This window comes from Erythrolamprus reginae, chromosome 1 (genome assembly GCF_031021105.1).
Source record: "Erythrolamprus reginae isolate rEryReg1 chromosome 1, rEryReg1.hap1, whole genome shotgun sequence".
Lineage (NCBI taxonomy): Eukaryota > Metazoa > Chordata > Lepidosauria > Squamata > Dipsadidae > Erythrolamprus > Erythrolamprus reginae.
Genome location: NC_091950.1, coordinates 71,982,962 through 71,997,740, shown reverse-complemented (window position 1 = coordinate 71,997,740; position 14,779 = coordinate 71,982,962). Strand labels below are relative to the sequence as shown.

At 38.5% G+C, this 14,779-nt stretch overlaps 1 protein-coding gene across 7 annotated transcripts in view; it reads right to left on the bottom strand.

The window, feature by feature from the left end:
• RALGAPA1 (Ral GTPase activating protein catalytic subunit alpha 1) overlaps nt 1–14,779 on the bottom strand; it is a 141,094-nt gene that overhangs the window by 33,609 nt on the left and 92,706 nt on the right. For all 7 annotated transcript variants that reach the window (XM_070755479.1, XM_070755460.1, XM_070755496.1 and 4 more), the window contains 4 exons: nt 9,599–10,463; nt 7,676–7,747; nt 6,028–6,151; nt 3,707–3,862 (listed from right to left, as the gene is read on the bottom strand). In XM_070755479.1, coding sequence (XP_070611580.1) covers nt 3,707–3,862; nt 6,028–6,151; nt 7,676–7,747; nt 9,599–10,463 — 1,217 coding nt within the window. The remainder of the gene's footprint in view (nt 1–3,706; nt 3,863–6,027; nt 6,152–7,675; nt 7,748–9,598; nt 10,464–14,779) is intronic.

Sequence of the window (14,779 nt, the reverse complement as noted above, 5' to 3'; positions counted from 1 at the left end):
ACAAGGCAGAGGCTGCAGGATTAAACACACACACACACACACACACACACACACACACACACACGTACACATATGGCTGGAGCAGAATACCTGTGCTCAATGGCCTAAGCCTGCCAGCAGAGATGAGCTTTTAAAACCTTATGAAAGGCTAGGGGGGTGGGGGTGTATGTCTGATTGTCTGAATGAGAGTGATTTGTTTTTAAGGATTTGGGGTTTTACATTAGTTAGATTAATTTTAAATTTGGATTTAGAATGTTTTATATTGTTTTTTTATATGTTGTAAGCTGCCCTGAGTCTTTGGAGAGGGGCGGCATATAAGTCCAAATAATTAATTAATTAATTTCAACAATAGAAATGCTAACTTCTTAAAGGAAATGGAATGTTTCTATAACAGTTAGAGATAGATGATGATACTACAAAGCCTGACTCTGTGGTTTCGACACCAAACCCCCAAAACTTTACCTTTAGACTATCCGCTGTCGACCTTACCCAATTCCTAACAGGTCAATAAGGGGTGTGCATAAGTGCACCGCGTCCCTACTGTCCCTATTCTAATGTTTCTCTATTATTAATACCAATATCATGTATATAAACATTGTTATATCTTTCTATACTACAATACGTACTTGAATAACATAAATAATAAATAAAATAAATATTATTTATAGAATAAATAAATAAAAGAAATAAGAATTGAAAGGAATTTGATCAAAATTCAAATGGAATGCACAGTCTTAATTGTCTCAGCTAACAGATTAGATTAGATTAGATTTATTGGATTTATATGCCGCCCCTCTCCGTAGACTCGGGTCGGCTCACAACAATGGTAAACAAAACATAGTAACTAATCTAATATTTTGCAATCTAAATTACAGTTTTAAGTTAAAAAATCCAAAAGAGCCCCAATATATAAAAAACAAGCACACAATCGAATCATACACAGAAACTACATGGGCAAGGGGGAGATGTTTCAATTCCCCCATGCCTGACAGCAGAAGTGGGTTTTAAGGAGTTTCCGAAAGGCAAGGAGAGTGGGGGCAATCCTAATCTCTGGGGGGAGCTGGTTCCAAAGGGTCAGAGCCACCACAGAGACGGCTCTTCCCCTGGGTCCCGCCAGACGATATTGTTTAGTCGACGGGACCCGGAGAAGGCCAACTCTGTGGGACCTAACCGGTCACTGGGATTCGTGCGGCAGAAGGCGATCCCGGAGATATTCTGGCCCGATGCCATGAAGGGCTTTATAGGTCATAACCAACACTTTGAATTGTGACCGGAAACTGATTGGCAACCAATGCAGACTGCGGAGTGTTGGAGTAACATGGGCATATTTAGAGAAGCCCATGATTGCTCTCGCAGCTGCATTCTGCACGATCTCATATCTTTTTATTCTTTGTTCAGAATTGCAAACTATTAGCAGAAATTATCACGCACACAAAGATAGAGTCCACTGTATATAAATTAGCTGAAGACAGGAACAAAATAAACTATACAAATATCTAGCAAGAGAAGACAATTTCACAATTCAAAATGCACTGACGATGTCTCCTCGAATGGTGACCAAACAGCTGCAACCAAATTGCTAAGCTCTGAACTTAAACCAACAGCCTAACAATTTCACAACTCTAGAAAACAGATGCTGCTATGATGTCCCCTTAACAAGATATTTTAAATCACCTGAGAAATGAAACACACCCACAGCTTTTCCAAGAGAGAACCCAACTGTTGGGGAAGGGGGGGATATGTTGATTGTAAAATGCTTAGAGAGGGCTGTAAAGCACTGTGAAGCTATAGATAAATCTAAGTGCTATAAGCAGTTGTCATGAGAATGAGTGATTGTGAGTTTCAATTCTGCATGGTTTGATGATGTTTCACTCCTACAACTATGAAAAACTCTGATGTATTTGCTTGTTTTGTTTTAACTGTAGTTTGCTCTAATGCCTGATTCTGGGCATCTTAGCTATAGGTACTATAGATGAAATCTTAGCCTGAGCTATATCAGTAATCTTCCAATCAGAATCATTGTTCATATTGTGAAATACTGCTTAGAGCCTCTGGGTTTGTCAGTCTATACATCTAAATAAATGGGCATCTTGAATTGTAGGAGAAAAACGGCTGTTTGATGGGAGTTTTTAAGGTATCAGTGGAAATTTTTAGAGCACAAAGTCCGTTAAATAATAACACAGGAAATTATTAGAGACTGAACATAGAACAAATCTGAAAATTGCCAGAGGCATAGCTATTTCTCTATACTAACTGTTGGTGATATAATTCAGTTACAGGTATTAAACTCCATGCTGAGGTCAACCGGCCTTACTTCTTCCAATATTGCACTTCTACGAATGCTCATTAATGTGTCTGCGGAATGGATTAGAACATCTGAAGATATATGTACAGAATAGAAGGCTTTAAAATTTAATGATAGCTAACCATGCATTGTAATAAGACAAATATTCCCCGTCTCTCTCAATTTATGTCGGTAATGTGGAATTTATTGGATTTTAAATGAGAAAAGAAATACCAATAGGGCAAAACAATTTATTTTTGAGATTATAATAAAAGGTCTGGAGTAGTGATTACATATTCTGGCTATAAATACATGTAATTGTCAGATGGTAATGTATTTTAGATATGGTTGTTCATGGTAAAGTATGCGTCCGCTATCAATTTCTAAATGTCCAAGTTGGAAGTGGATCATGAGGAAAAAAAGGGGTTTTAAATTGGTCCAATACTTTTATATACTTGAATTACATTATTCTAAAGACTCTTTTATACCTAACATGCATTTTAGTGAATTCAAATCAAAATGAAACTCATTTTATAATCCATTCCAGATATTAAGAACTGGGCTGTTTACAATAAATGCAAGCAAAAAACCCCCAAACACAGACATATCACAATAAAAAACATAATTACAGCCACCTACTGTCAGTCAATTGGGGCTGAAACATTTGAAAAAGAGCTGCTTTAAATTGTTTTAATAAATTTGGGTTATTTCTTGAGTGAGGATATACCTAAAGCATAAATTATTAGAGATATGTATCATTTTTCACACTGTTCACTTTGAGACTACATGTATTGCTTGTATACAAAAAAATATAGAACAATTTACAAGCTTTCTCTTTTTGATTCTTCCCATTATTCATGTTGCCTTTTACTATTAGTAGCAAAGTATTGAGAAGATGTAAAATCTACTTCTTCAGGCCTCCCAAACTGAAACACTTCACATCTAACAAGACAAAATGATGGCTTGGCCAACTCAACAGGATCTGCCTAGAAGAGTTCAACTCAATAGTGTAGCCAAGTGACTTTATTTGTCAGACAGAATATTTTTCATAATAGTAACATTCACACCGAAGCAATAACTTTAAAAAGGATCACTACCTGGCCCAATGATGATATGAGAAAAATGAAAAATACCTGAAAGGAAATAGCCTTTCATACTTTCCTGGTAGTGTGATTCTTGCCAGGTAGCTGTGTATGCTGGATATGAACCTACCTTTATAGTTGTTAGATTTACTGTATATCCTGTTTTTCTGTATTAGTTTTGCCAGAATAACTCAGTGAGGTGGATTCGATGGAGAGACCGTCAGTAGTCCATGGTTAATCAGTGACTTTTACGATTGACAATCTCTCAGGTTTTAGAACAATCACTTATTCATCACACTACACTAATTAAGAGTGTGAAAGGTGACTTTTGAATACCTACCTTTTTTGTTAGGGAGTCATCTGAATCAGAAGGCATTCTGGTTGATACATGAAACATTACTTCAACCATAGAGGTAGCAAAATATGGAGTGGTCAAACCAGTGCTTTTATTTTTCTGTAGTCCTCCCATAAAACCACAATGATTTGTTAGGTTTACCTAAAATAAAAAGCCATTGCAACATAAAATATCTGTACAATATAAATTAGAGGTTTTTTGGACTAGGTCTACAGGATACCAAATGAAGAGGGAGAAAAATACATCTGTTTGTTGCCATTAATATTTACTGACTCCATTCGAAATCAAGACCATTGATTGTTTGATAACAAATATTTTGGGTTCATAAAGCTAAAAAGTTAGTTCAACCTAGTTAAATCTATATCAATTCCACTCTACAACAGAATTATTCCTAACACATGCTTTGTAATGTTAGATGGCACACCTAGCATACGGACTCCCAAAAGTGAGCTGTTCTACATTAATCCCATCTACTATTATTTCCAATGGCAATTGGAATGGTAATTTTCAAACATACTACAGGTAGTCCTCGATTTACAAAAGTTTATTTACTGACCATTCAAAGATATGTCACTGAACATATGTTGACTTATGACCGGTTTTCACACTTACGATCACTGCAGCCTCCCCATGGTCACAGGATCAAAATGCAGACACTTAGCAAGTGGCTCATATTTATGATGGCTGCATATCCAGGGTCAAGTGAGCACCTTTTTAAACTTTCTGACAAGCAAAGTCAGAAGGGAAGCTAGGTTCACTTAACAATCATGTTACTAACTTTGAAACAGCAGTGATTCATTTATGGCAAGAAAGGTCAGAAAATGGGGCAGAAGTCATTTAACAAATGTTTCACTTAGCAACAAAAATTTCTGACCTAATTGTGGTCTTAAGTTGAGGACTACCTGTACCTTTATACTGATGGTTTAATGATGATTTCAGACAATTTTAGTAGCCAACGTTAGGTTCAATGAAGGATACTGGAATTGTGAGTGGGAAAGATCTGTTTTTCAGCAAGAACATTCCCTCTTAATAAATGGAGTTCTTCTAAAGAGAGCAATTTTAAACAGGCGCTAGCTAGGATTTGATGTTGTTCCTAGTTGCAAAAGAAGCAGAGATGGTGTTCCTATCATCAAACATAAAACTGGCAAATTTCAAGGGGGCACAATGTGAGGTTAGTTGGGGGAAAGATCAGAAGCAACATGAGAAAATATTATTTTACTGAAAGAGTAGTAGATGCTTGGAACAAACTTCCAGTAGACGTGGTTGGTAAATCCACAGTAACTGAATTTAAACATGCCTGGGATAAACATATATCTATCCTAAGATAAAATACAGGAAATAGTATAAGGGCAGACGAGATGGACCATGAGGTCTTTTTCTGCTGTCAATGTTTCTATGACAAAAAAATCTGCTCCAGACACATGATAGGAATATTAGCCATCCTCTTATAGGTCCCATAAGCAGTTTGTGAAATATCAGACTGAATGAATAACAGAATAATAGAGTTTGAAGGGACCTTGGAGGTCTTCTAGTCCAACCCCCCTGCCCAGGCAGGAAACCCTACACCACTTCAGATAAATGGTTATCCAATCAAATTTCCAGTGTTGGAGCATTCGCAATGTCTGGAGACAAGTTGTTCCATTGATTATTGTTCTAACTGTCAGGAAATTTCTCCTTAGTCCTAAATTGCTTCTCTCTTTCATTAGTTTCCATCCATTGCTTCTTGTTCTACCCTCAGGTGCTTTGGAGAATAGTTTTGACTCCCTCTTTTTTGTGGCAACCCCTGAGATATTGGAACACTGCAATCATGTCAACCCTAGTCCTTCTTTTCATTAAACTAGACATACTCAGTTCCTACAACCGTTCTTCATATGTTTTAACCTCTAGTCCGCTAAATCATCTTCGTTGCTCTTCTCTGCACTCCTTCTAGAGTCTCCACATGTTTTTTTTACATCGTGGTGACCAAACCTAGATGCACTATTCCAAGTGTGAATGCAAGTATGGATTATATAGTGGTATTAACATTTCATGTGATCTTGATTCTATCCCTCTGTTTATGCAGCCTAGAACTGTGTTGGCTTTTTTGGCAGCTGCGGCACACAGCTGGCTCATATTTAAATAGTAGTCCACTACGATTCCAAGATCTGTCTCACAGTTACTACTATTGAGTGAAGTACCATATACCTTGCAAAGAAATCTAAAATTGTTTCTAATGTGAATTCTTAAATAAATGCTGTTATTTAATGCATGACAATATTTAAAAAGAACAAATTAGTTGATTAGATTGGGATGAGATAGAAGTGTACCTCCCAACCAAGGCCTGCTACAAAATCCTCATATGCTTGGCTTCCTCCAGTGTTAGTCAGGATGGAGTGTTTATCTTCTTGTCCCTCAGCAACATAAAATACTGCAATTTTGTGTGTTTCTCGGCTGTAAGACATATGATTGCAATTATATAAGAATATCCTCTGACATCACTCATAGTGGTTATATAGAAAGGCTAATATAATTTCTTTCGTTCTGAAGGGGACTTAAGGAGATTTAAGTTTTTATTTATATGTTTCTTTGCTTATTTATAGTCCTAAATCAAGAATCATTGCCAAGGCAATTTTTAAAGAAAAATCTCCTCTTTATAATGTACAGTATAATCAAAATTATGCACTTTATCATACAATAGAAATACTACTTTTAATTATATAACATTTGAAACATTGCAAAAATAAGTTTCGGTTTCTCAATTTTGAGGGGAAGAATAATCTGAGAGGCCATATCTGGTTTTGAAATGTTTCAAAATCAGACATTTTCACTACTATATTTTGAAATAGGTTAATGCTAAAATTCATAGGCACAGAAGAATATAATTCAGCAACTTGAAAACATAATGCACTCATGCAAAAATAATATTTCCCCCCAAAAGCAGCAACAAAATCTGGCACTCTCCAATATTTTCTACTGAAATGGCTAAAAATAATCTTTAAATTTGCTTTAGTCGGAAGATACGAACACACATATATTAGCAATATTTTCACAAGTTATGGAATTATAAATTTCTTTCATTATGATTAGTCATAATGCTTAAAGACCTTATACAATTCATAAAAACTGGCCCTTGTGGCCAATAAAAAAATACAGCTCTCTGATTGAAATAAAGCTCTTCTGACACTGACCTTTTTTAAAAAAAACTAATGATTTACATGTAGCCCTTGATTAATAACTGTAATTGACCCTGGCAATTAAAGCTGTAAGTCATGACAGTTTTAAAGCGGTCATTATGTGACTGAATTGATTTTATGATCTCTTTATCCAGTGGTCATTAAGCAAACTCACTGTTTGCTATGGGCCAGTTTTTGCTGGTAACTGGATGGGAATGCTAGCGTCTGTCAAAAGTATTATAAATCGCAGTCATGTGACTACGGAACACTGCAAATGGCTGTAAATTAGGCCAGCTGCTGAGTGCCTAAAATGTAGTTGTTATATGATGGGGGTGGGGCGATGCTGCAATGGTGAAACCAGATGGTAAGTAGCTTTTAAGGGATTCATCTTAACTTTGAATGGCTACTAAATGATCGGTTGTAAGTCAAGGACTACCTGTAAACTGACAAAAATACTCTGTCCATGCTTCATATCTAGTCCCATTTCTGTAAAAGCACTAAAGCACTCAATTGAAATGTTAATAACTATATTAGATGTTTTAAGTTTTTAGAATGTAAGAGTTCTAATAAGATTATATTAACTTAGAACTACAGGCACTGGCAGATTAGTGCTGAAGACAATTACTAAAAGGCAAATCTTTTAATACATTCTTTATAAAAATATCTATTGTCACAGAAATTGGTAGAACTTAAAACAACTTGAAATCTATTTTATCTATTTTAAAAAATAATTACTTTCAAGTGCCATTTAAAACAGGAAATTATTATCACACATAAAAATTGCTTATAGCAGATAACTTGCCATTGTCTTGAATCCAAATTTCGAAGTTCTCGAAGTAATTTTTCATTTTTTTTAAGAAGATGAAAGCTTCTCCTAGGTAAGGAAATGTAATAAAAATGTTTTCATCATCTGTGTAGAATGACAGATATAGCAAACAATAACACCTTTTCATTTCTATTTAATAGTATCTCTTACAATTTTCTTGCCTTTTGAAAAATCTTTTCACATAAAAAATGAAAAGATCTTTATTTACACACACACACACACACACTTTTTAAAATCACTGGTAGTTTTCTAAACCCTTATTAGTGCCTTTACTGTAATTCTTATTTCATTCCACTTCTTTAACTTGGTAGCCTAAACAAGATTCCCCTTGGAGCACATAAACCACTAAACCAAACTAGATCTTAAATTAGGACTAGAGACGTGAGAACATTAGGTGGCATCTGAGTAGGCATCTGTCAGTAGTAGATAGGATTTTGATGATACATTAATACATTATGGCATATATATTTAGCTGTTCTTCTTCTGTAATGTGTTATGATACAAACAAAACACCACTATTTCCCTACAGTTGTGTAGTGATTTACATTATGTACACTCATGGCTAAGAAATTCTTAATACAGAAGTGAGAGAACATTTGGATTTAATTTCATTACATTGTTTTCTTGTTTAGCGACTGCAATTACTTCCAATGACTTTGTTGTTAAACAAAATGGTTGCTAAGTGAACTTGACAGAGACAGAGAGAAAGAGAGAAGGAGAGGGGGGAGAGAGAGAGAGAGAGAGAGAGAGGGAGAGATGCTCTGAAGATCACTGGTTGCTGTTTCATTCATATAATGTTCTCTTTACACAGTGTGCTATGCCTGACAAGGTTTTTATCCTCTTTTTTGCCTCCTCTCAGGGTAGAGAAATTGCTTAAACAAGCTCTCTCTTCTTGAGCTGCTTTTCTTGGTAGCATTGCACTTCCGTAAAAAAGTGCTAGTGACAGGTTAAGAACTATGTAACCTTAATTAGTTCATCAGAACTTCTGTCCAGCTTGCCTGTTGCCTGGACCAAACCTTTATCAGTTTCACATTGAAGATTTTTTTTTAGACCCCCCCAAAATTGGTTGTAAATATATGCATTGATTTTTATTACAGTTGATTATTATTGTATTTGCAAATGGTTGCTAAACAAGATAGTTGTTAATGAGGAGTGGCTGTCCTGGAAGGAGAAGATATATTCTGCTATTGTTTTTCATTAGTAATATACAGTGGTACCTCATCATACGAACTTAATTGGTTCCAGGAGGAGGTTCGTAAGGTGAAAAGTTTGTAAGATGAAACAATGTTTCCCATAGGAATCAATGTAAAAGCAAATAATGCGTGCAAATCCTTCAGGAAAATCCCAAACTTTAGAAGGGAGGCGAACAGAGGGCAGGGAGGAGCAGCTAAAGGGGGCGGGTGGAAGAAGCAAGGCTAGGCTAAAGGGTGAGTGGGAAGGAAGAAAGGCAAGGGGAGCGCCCCTCCCTTTTCTTTCTTCAAAAGACACCGTTTCAGTGCCTTTGCAAGCACGTGCTCTCTGCAAAAAATTTCCTCCCCCAAGCTGCCCCTCCCTCCTCCCTTTTCTTTCTTAAAAAGACACCCTTTCAGTGCCTTTGCAAGCACGTTGTTCTCTACAAAATCTTTCCTACTCCAAGCTGCCCCTCCCTTTTCTTTCTTCAAAAAAGGGGGGGGAAAGAAACCCCTTCATCCCAGCAGCAGCTGCTTGGGTTCCTAAGGTGAAAATAGTTCGGAAGAAGAGGCAAAAAAATCTTAAACACCGGGTTCGTATCTTGAAAAGTTCGTTAGAAGAGGCGTTCGTAAGATGAGGTACCACTGTATATGTCACTTAAAATCTCTTTCGGTTCTGAAAAATATCAAATTATGCAGATTTTAAGAGCAAATAATATTATCATTTTACCTTTTATCCCAAGAATTCATTCCAAGAATGCTAAGGAGTAACCTACAATAGTAAAAAGCTGAATAGGGCTTTTGTGGAATTGGTTCATCCTGCTCCATAGCCTTCATATTTAAGTCACTGAAGTGCTTTTCAATAAAATCTCTCTCTTCAGTGTCCTGTTTAAGGATTGCATTGATCACGTCATTTTCCTGCTTCTCTGACACACAGATCGGTTGAGGAGCAGGTATATTGAGAGACACACCTGTCCTCTGTAAACACTCGGGACTAGTGATACCCACATATTGCAAAAGTTCATCAAGGGCATCTTCTTCATCCTTTATTGTATCCCATGTTGGCACAGTGTCTCTAAGTCTTCTTTTTAGTGGAAGAGTAATCCCATCCTTTACGTACATTTCCTCTGTATGTGCAGGAGGTTCTGAGGCATTTTCTGATTTCTCTTGATGGGAGAGTGAAAGCATAAAAGTGGTTGGTTCACTTAGGCCACATAAAGGGGGAGGCCCATACATGATGGCAGAGTCCCAAGAATATTTCCCAGACAGATCCCGCACTATAATTCGGACGTTTGAATTGGCTGAGACAAGTCCAGCAGACAAACCTCCTCCAGGCATGTTCTCTTCGGCTCTTATCTGTATACATGAAACTAATGTGGTATTATTTAATACAAAGAACTGGAGATTGGGGTTCTCAAAAAGCTCAGGAGAAAGTTCAAGGTTCTCGCAGAAAGGATTGTCATTATTTTCACACACTTGACTTGTTAGCATAGCAGGCCCCCCACTCATTGGATAATGGCCTAAGTGGTTTACCAGATGAGCTATCACAGTACGAGCTGCCACAGAGATCAGTCCTTGTTGCATATGGGATTTTACTGAAAAACACAAAAACAAAATTCAATACTTTAGGTTACACTGATAGCATTAAAAATGCAATATCTATTTGTTTAAAACTTAAGAGAATTCTGAAGAGACACAGTATGACCTGCATGACATATTCATAAAGTGCTGTAAGAAAAATACTATTAACTATGGATAATATGTACAGTGATCCGTCGATTTTCGCGGGTTCAAACTTCGCGAAATGGCTATAACACGGTTTTAAAAAAAATATTAATTAAAAAATACTCCGCGTTTTTTTTTCTATACCACGGTTTGTCCCACCCAACGACGTCATACGTCATCACCAAGAGTCACTTCTCTCTCTCTTTCCTGTCATTCTCTTCTTCAATCATATTCTCGTTTCTCTTTTTTTCTCCCCTTTTTTCTATCATTTTTTTTCTCTCTCTACCTTCCACTCTCCCCCCTCTTGCTCTCTCTCTCTTTCTTCCTCTCCCTTCCTCTCTCCTTTCTATCTCGCTCTGTCTGTTGCTCTCTCTCTGTGAGAACGCCTGCCCCGCCTCTCCTGCAGCCCCCTCGCTGACAGCTGGGACGAAAGCGCTCTCAGCTAAGGGACTGCGATAGGGGCGGGGCGGGCATTCTCAAAGCGCTCAGAGCGGCTAGAGGCCGAATGAGGACGAGAAGTTGTAGCCGCCAGCGCTGCTGCAGGACCCGTGCCCCAAGAAAGTCGGTGAGAGGGGCGGATCGGGCAGGTGGGGGGTAGCGGCGAGGGGGCCGGAGGTGCTGTGGGGCGGGGGCCCCTGACAAAACAATCTTTGCCGGCGTCCTCACTTTCGTCGCTTCCCGCCCCCAACTTCAAGCCCTGCTCCTTGCGCGGCCTTGGAAAAGGGTGTGCGGGGGTAGTTTTTGGCTGTCCATAGCCAAAAATGGTGTTTTTACTTCCGCATCTCTACTTTGCGGAAATTCGACTTTCGCGGGCGGTCTGGGAACGCAACCCCTGCGAAAATCAAGGGATCACTGTATTTCAATTAAAATAAAAGCAATTATTAAAAGATAGCATAAAAAAGCAAATTTACAGCGAATACAGCTTTAAAAATACAAATAAACTATAAAAATATTTTAACACTTCAACAGCATAGAGGAAAAATATGAATAGAAGCTATTAGCTTTTCTTGTTGAAAAGGAGAAGGCCACTGTGGGGATAATGGCGAACACAGGACGACGATAGAAGAAGCAAACATTGTCAACACATTAAGAAGGAAACTGATATTTCACAGCTGAAATGATTACTGAGAGATATTTTTTCATAGACAACACTATTTTAGAAAAAATATGATAAATAAATTTCACTTTTATGGTACAGTGATCCCCCGCTCGTTGCGAGGGTTCCGTTCCAGGACCCCCCGCAACGAGCGGGTTTTCGCGAAGTAGCGCTGCGGAAGTAAAAACACCATCTGCGCATGTGCAGATGGTGTTTTTACTCCCACAGCGCTAGCGAGGAGCCGAAGATTGGGGGCGGTGCGGCTGTTTGCCGCCGGCATGGAGGGCTTCCTAGCAGCCCCCCAAACCCGGGTTGGGGGTCCGGGGGGCGCTGGCTCTCGGCGCTTTTGAGCTGAGTCCGGGAGCGAATTCGCTCCCGGACTCAGCTTGAAAGCGCCGAGAACGAACGGCAAGGAACGGCTTTTCCACGCCGTTCATTCTCGGCGCTTTCGAGCTGAGTCCGGGAGCGAATTCGCTCCCGGACTCAGCTCGAAAGCGCCGAGAACGAACGGCAAGGAACGGCTTGTCCACGCCGTTCGTTCTCGGCGCTTTCGAGCTGAATCCGGGAGCGAATTCGCTCCCGGACTCAGCTCGAAAGCGCCGAGAACGAACGGCAAGGAACGGCTTTTCCACGCCGTTCATTCTCGGCGCTTTCGAGCTGAGTCCGGGAGCGAATTCGCTCCCGGACTCAGCTCGAAAGCGCCGAGAACGAACGGCAAGGAACGGCTTGTCCACGCCGTTCGTTCTCGGCGCTTTCGAGCTGAATCCGGGAGCGAATTCGCTCCCGGACTCAGCTCGAAAGCGCCGAGAACGAACGGCAAGGAACGGCTTTTCCACGCCGTTCATTCTCGCCGCTTTCGAGCTGAGTCCGGGAGCGAATTCGCTCCCGGACTCAGCTCGAAAGTGCCGAGAACGAACGGCAAGGAACGGCTTGTCCACGCCGTTCATTCTCGCCGCTTTCGAGCTGAGTCCGGGAGCGAATTCGCTCCCGGACTCAGCTCGAAAGCGCCGAGAATGAACGGCGTGGGCGGGCGAAGGGCGGGCGGCAGCGAGGAGTTTGCGTGGGCGGTGGGGAAACTCCTCGCTGACGCCAGCAAGAGGGGGAAGACTCAGGGAAGCCGCCCAGCAGCTGATCTCCCGGTTGCCATCTACGCATGCGTGCCCACGGGCACGCATGCGTAGATGGTATTTTGACTTCCGGGTTGAAAAATAGCGAAGTACCCTGTTCGCAATGGTTGGGGACGCAATAAACGGGGGATCACTGTATATATATTTCTGTCAGCAAAAACACGTGATACATATATATATACCAAAGATACTAAATAAATATGTATAAATTTATAATGTTATTCATTAGAAGGCTTTTAATAATTTCTCTACTGAAGCTAGTTAGGTATAATGTTTTCAATTAATATTCAAAAAGTTGATTGCAATGATGGCCGGTTGTGAATTAATTATAATGTTATTAATTTATTAAAAACAATAATTCTTCTAATCCTATTTTCAAAAAAGCACAAATCTTTATGCTAAAGGAGGGTTTGCATATTCCCGAAGCCTGAAGCTATAGAACAATCTAAATTGTGTCTTCATTTAGATTTGAAAAAGAACAGGCAGATATTCAAAAAACATGACTCTTTAATTTTATTATGGATTTTAGAAAAGCTGTTTTCGAGGCAGAAAACTAGCACCTGCCAACCATAGGTCTCAAGCCATTATATAAATATAGATACAGAAAGAAAAAGAGATATACAGATACCCTCAGGTTTAGATTTTATTATTATTTATTATTATTTATTAGATTTGTATGCCGCCCCTCTCCGAAGAGAATTTTATGTTTTTTTTTGTTGACTATGAGATTCTTAGTGGGACGAATGATTGATATCTGTGTATAGAATTATCGTAAAAGATGAATGCAGTGCCACAACCTGAGTCTTCTAAACTTCACAATGCTTTTTCCTTTTAATGTAGCTTATTAACTATAAGCTATACTATTATGTAAGTAATTCATTATCTAATGAATTTTAATGGCAGTTGCCTCATAGTAAAACCAGCTCTTGACGTATGGTTCCGTTTTTCATTAATGTTAATTCTGAGAGCTTGACATATTTATGAAGCTATGGATTTCAAGATTGTAAACATGTCTGGGATAAACATAGATCCATCCTAAGATAAAATACAAAAAATAGTATAAGGACAGACTAGATGGACCATGAGGTCTTTTTCTACCGTCAATCTTCTATGTTTCTATGTTATTAATGGTTTTATAGAGTTCTTAATATTTCCTTATAGAGCAGTTGTGTCAAATTCACGTCGCCATGGCAGTGTCACATGAAATATCGGGATTCCCCCCCTTCGCTAAAGTGGGCATGGGTGTGGCCATCTAGCCTGTGGGCCGGGAGTTTGACAACCCTGTTATAGCATGTAAACATTCAGAAGCAACACAAGCTTCAAATAAATTTCATTTAATATACTTCCCAGTTTTTCTGGAAAAAATGACTTACATTTGAAAGTAATGTATCTTTTTTGGAGAATAATAATATTGCCATATGTTCAAGATAACTTATTTTGGTAAGCCAATAATAGCATCATTTCTCTCTTACGTAAACAAATTGGAATCATATCAAGTCTTAAAATAAAAGGGGAATCTTAGAAAGTGAGAAGGGTAATTAAAGAATTATGTTAATACTGTTGTGTACCAAATATAATTTTGGTCATGCTTTTTGATATGAACTCATTCTGACTTATATAAGCAATAATTAGCTTCATATCTTTTAGAATTGTAGGCTGCTATGAAAAATGAAAAATACTGAAATTTTAATATTATTTGGAGTACCAAAATAGCCAAAATAGTTGCTACATATACTGGTCACCCAACCAGGATTGTCAGATATCTTTTTATAATAAGTTATTAACTTACCTAAGACAATATAATAGAAGGGGCAAAAAAAAAATATCTCATTTAGGATTTTAAAAAAAAACCCAGGACTTACTCCTGTGTGGAAATGCACAAATAAAAGACAGCAATGCTGGTGTTTTCTCCAACAGATACTAATTTATGAAGAGGCGGAGGGAACTATTCAAGGTTGTCTTT